At 38.0% G+C, this 4,874-nt stretch overlaps 1 protein-coding gene across 1 annotated transcript; it reads left to right on the top strand.

Moving 5' to 3' along the window:
• The first annotated feature begins 852 nt into the window (after positions 1 to 852).
• On the top strand, positions 853 to 4,644 carry LOC145166683 (putative L-type lectin-domain containing receptor kinase S.5). Its single transcript, XM_079085706.1, has 2 exons — positions 853 to 2,353; positions 3,595 to 4,644. The coding sequence occupies exons 1-2, from the start codon at positions 1,108 to 1,110 to the stop codon at positions 4,413 to 4,415; spliced, it is 2,067 nt and encodes a 688-aa protein (XP_078941832.1). The 5' UTR covers positions 853 to 1,107; the 3' UTR covers positions 4,416 to 4,644.
• Positions 4,645 to 4,874: the final 230 nt, after the last annotated feature.

Raw genomic sequence — 4,874 nt, 5'->3', positions numbered from 1 at the left:
TGTTGCGTTGCAAATTCTCTGGTTGATTGCATATGAAGAAGGAAATCATGATCTTTGAATATTCTTAGTAATCGTCATTACGAGCATCTTGCGAGTCATAAAAAGTAAATTGTATGATGCCTACAAATATATTACTCTCGATAAGTTGCATGTTTATCTTCTTATGCATAAGAATTAAGTAGACTCTTTGATTCTTCGTTTTTTTTTTCTTCTCGTATAGGGGTCTTTTTAATGTACTTGTTTTCTTTCCTAAAATCACTAAAACTAAAAGACATTACAATACAAACGAATTTAGAATCTCATAATGTATAATGATTTAGATGAACAACTTGTTAATGAACTTCATGGTTGTTGATTGTTTATATAGATTAAAGTTTATGAGTTTTAAATAACTTACTTGAAAGTTGAGTCTATTGGTGATATCCAAAGGATCACCATCTTCATCGATGAGTATTTCTATTTACATGTTTTTTGAGAAACGAAAATTAAAAACTAGTTCCCTTGTCAACATAAATTGTAACAATTAAACCTTAATCATGAATTCACACTAATATGATACAAGTTTGATAAGAACCTCGCTTGCGAAATTATTATCGCAACTGTTAAGCGAATTCACTTTATTCGAAAATGATCGTTGCAAATAATAGTCATTTTTATAGAAAAACAACACACTTTAAACTACTACTAAATTCCATCGTATGTTCGGATTAAAATTTTAACCATTCGGCCTCACAAAAAAAAATCATCTCATCTCAGCATACAACATTAAAGACTTATTAATTGTATTTGTTTGGTGTTAAAAGAAAATTCATATGGATATATTTGGATATCAATATGTATTTCACTGAATAACTGAAAATACTATTAAGGTATAATTTAAAATATTCTCGGCAAAATATTAAATTAGAAGCCAATGGCAATGGCAGTTTCCGAGCAACAACCATCTTCCTCAGCCCTTCTATAAACAATTCAAAGCTCTCAAGATCTTATAAACCCACCCACCCACCCCACATTTCCATTTCTCTCTCACCCCTAAAATCAACTCAAAGCTCAAATCCACCTCCGTCACCGCCGCCACCGCCGCCGCCCCTTCAATCACTACATGAGATGGGTTTTGTGCCGGTGACCCTCAGAACCACCGTCATCTTCCTATGCTTCTTCTCCGCCGTCGCCAAATTCAAAACTTTAACCCGAACCTACCCTTACTTCAACAATTCCATGACCGCAGAAGCCAAAGCCGAGTTAATATTACAAAACCATGCCGTGCTAAGCCAAGATGCTCTGCAGGTTACTCCGGACTCCGCCAACCCACTAGTATTCGGACTCCAGAACCAGTCCGGTAGAGTGATGTTCCATCAAAAATTCAAGCTATGGGACGGCGACGTCAACAGCGACTCCACCGTCGCCTCCTTCACCACCTCCTTTCTCGTCAATATGTTCCCAAACAACGGCACACCCGGAGAAGGCTTAGCCTTCCTGATCGCACCCACCATCGACATCCCGGAGAACAGCTACGGTCAATATCTCGGCCTTACCAACGCCACCACCGATAACCAAACAAGCAACGGAATCGTCGCCGTCGAGCTCGACACGGTCGAACAAAGCTTCGATATCAATAAGAACCACATAGGTCTCAACATACACTCGATCAGATCTGTAGTCTCCGAATCATTAACACCGAAAAACATCACTCTGGTTACCGGCCCAATTCCGTCGTTCGAGAACATCTGGGTTCAGTACAATGGCGACGAGAAGGTCATCCGGATTTACATCGCAAAGCAAGTGGGAAAGGATGATCCGACTCCGCCTATGCCAGAAAACCCCATCATTGAACGAAAACTAGATCTCCGGACAACAGTTAACCAGCACTCCTACTTTGGTTTCGCCGCTTCCACCGGAACCCTAATCCAGCTAAACTGCGTTCGTCGATGGAACTTAACTGTGACCTACTTACCTGAACCGAAGGGCCCATTGATGACAATTTTACTCAGTGTTGGAATTCCGGTGGTGGTGGGGTTGGTGGCGTTGGCGGCGTATATAGGTTACTATCTATACAAGAAAAGGTTGGTGGACCGGTCGCAATCGAACATTCTGAGTCGGCTGAGAACACTGCCGGGAATGCCGAAGGAGTTCCGTTTCCGGGAGCTGAAAAAAGCGACGAATAATTTCGATGAGAAGAGGAAACTTGGTCAAGGTGGATATGGGGTGGTTTACAAGGGGGTGTTGCCGGAGGATAATGTGGAGGTCGCCGTTAAATGGTTTTCAAGGGAAAGTTTGAAGGGAGAAGATGATTTCTTGGCTGAACTCACCATCATCAACCGTCTCCGGCATCGTCATCTTGTTCGATTATTGGGTAAATCTTTTTTCCACATATTTTTTTGTTACTTTCCATTAAATCCAATATATTAAAAAAAAAAGTTTGTTAAAGTAATTTAGATTTTAAAATTGGAATTAATTTTACATTTCGAATATGGTTCTAGAAAGAGAATATTTAGTTATGTGAAAAGATTATGGGAGTTATAAAAGGAAAAAAGAATATTATTTTTGTTTATGTTTTCACTAAGCAATAAAATATTTGCAATAAAGATTTGTACTTAATGGAGTATGAGTTGTAAATAGTGACAAAAAGCACTAGCTTTTGAATTACAATCATAGTGGTCGATAAGGATTGGGTCACTTTTTCAAAATTGGCACGACAAAAGCAGGCTAGTAGATAATTAAATTAGCTGTAATTTTGGACATACTAAAATTGAGCTGTTTACCCTTTTGTTTATAACTTTTTTTTTTAATATTTAATCACTTAACATCTTTCGACTAGTGGCTTTTTGGACCTACTTTCATCTCCTCAATCCTCTTCATGCTTATTATATTTTATTTTTCTTAAATTAACTTCATAAAAAATTATTTTATGTGATGATCGACATGTCTATTAGATCATATATAAAATTAAAATTTTAAGATTAGAAACGAATCCCTAATTGTTTTTCAATAAATTTAATTTTCTTACAAAATCCTAATTATTTATTGCAAAAATCTAGCGTCAATTCCATGTATACTTGTCAATAAAAAAACCATGATGTTGACCTTGCAAACTAAAATATAAATCCTTACGAGACACCGTGTTATGATAAAGTCGTCACATAGTTGTATTACTTGTTAAATCCTTTAAGTGGATAAAATTTGACAAAATCAATAAATGCTAAGTCGTTGAATTGGAAAATTCATATACATTAAACTTGTAATAGCTTCATTTAAGTCGTTGAATCTCACCAATGTATCGTATTTGACTTTTATAGTGATTTTTAAAAATTGGAATAACTTCATTTCCAAGTATGGCCTACAAACACTGTTTTTATTGAAGGAGACAACTTTGTGCATTTTCAATCACCGCCTGCCAACTTATCATATTCCATTTGTATATCTTCCCCACTATAGCAATCTTTTATTGGTCTCATATAATTAAATGCCAAGTTTGATGATACATTTAATAAACGTGACATATTCATTTGTATATCGATTATATTTATCATGGTATCAGAGCCAACGTTTTTAAAAGCAAAGTCTTCATATATCTAACATTATCTAATGATTCAGGATGGTGTCACAAGAACGGGAAGCTCCTACTAGTTTACGAGTACATGCGAAAAGGCAGTCTTGACATGCATCTGTTTACAGTAACCGGTGAGCCCTTAAGTTGGGCCCTCCGGTACAAGGTCATAGTCGGTGTCGCCTCTGCCCTCCACTACCTCCACTATGAATATGACCAAAAAGTCGTCCACCGTGACATCAAAGCTAGCAACATCATGCTCGATTCCAATTTCAATGCCCGTCTTGGAGATTTCGGCCTCGCTCGTGCCCTCGATAACGAAAAAACCTCGTACGCGGAAGCAGAAGGCGTACTGGGAACCGTCGGTTACATCGCCCCCGAATGTTTCCACACCGGAAAAGCCACTCAACATTCTGATATTTACGCTTTTGGCGCTCTACTAATCGAGGTTGTATCCGGTCAACGCCCTGGGACAAAAATCAATGGGTTCCAGTTCATGGTGGATTACGTATGGTCGTTGTATCGTGAAGGGCGGATCTTGGAAGCGGTTGATAAACGTATTGTGGATGATTATAACACCGAGGAGGCGAACCGGCTACTGTTGTTAGGGTTAGCTTGTTCGCATCCGATAGCAGGCGAGAGGCCGAAAACACAAGCCATTGTTCAGATGATATCGGGGGCACTGCCTGTGCCCCCGGTACCACCTTTCAAGCCGGCTTTTGTGTGGCCCGCGATGATGTCCATCGACGACATGTCGATGGCCACATCGATCGATACGACACCGTTATCGATCAGTCAGTATGAGACTGACTGGAGCCCACTGAGCCGGGAAAATTACTCTGGGTATACGGACCGATCCATGGTTTAGTTTCTTTTGGTATGACTATAACCTTTGGGGGTGAATTCTTTATCTTGTGATTTTATTTGTGAGGCAGGAGAAAATTCTTCTGGTTGTTATAATATTGGCATCTTGTGTTTTGTAGTTAACACTATATTTCTTTGTTGATAGGATACGGAACAAGAAATGCTCGTGTATAAATTTTATGGGCTATGGCTTTTTTTTTTCTTTGTAAAACAAGTTTACTCTTTTTGTTTCTTCTTTCATTCATTTATATTTGTTTGTACCTTCCTGAAGAATATTTTAGTTAACAATGAAATAGTCAAGTAGATACTTAATTCTTGTGCGCATGTAATAATAATTTAACAAACCGATAAGTTTTCTGTAGTTAGCTGGTAAATAATGATATATGTGAATGATTAAATCATATTTTATGAATCTATGTTATTTAGGTGAGTAAAAGGTAGATTTCAAATCTTGAAATGGAAT

Source organism: Lactuca virosa, chromosome 3, assembly GCF_052849685.1.
Source record: "Lactuca virosa cultivar CGN04683 chromosome 3, Lactuca_virosa_CGN04683_v6, whole genome shotgun sequence".
NCBI lineage: Eukaryota > Viridiplantae > Streptophyta > Magnoliopsida > Asterales > Asteraceae > Lactuca > Lactuca virosa.
This window is presented reverse-complemented; position numbering and strand designations above follow the sequence as displayed.

Excerpts from the sequence above, each read along its gene's own strand:
- LOC145166683 (XM_079085706.1), top strand. The coding sequence starts at position 1,108 with ATGGGTTTTGTGCCGGTGACCCTCAGAACCACCGTCATCTTCCTATGC. Across the intron at positions 2,354-3,594 it reads TCATCTTGTTCGATTATTGG|GATGGTGTCACAAGAACGGG; the intron begins GTAAATCTTTTT and ends CTAATGATTCAG.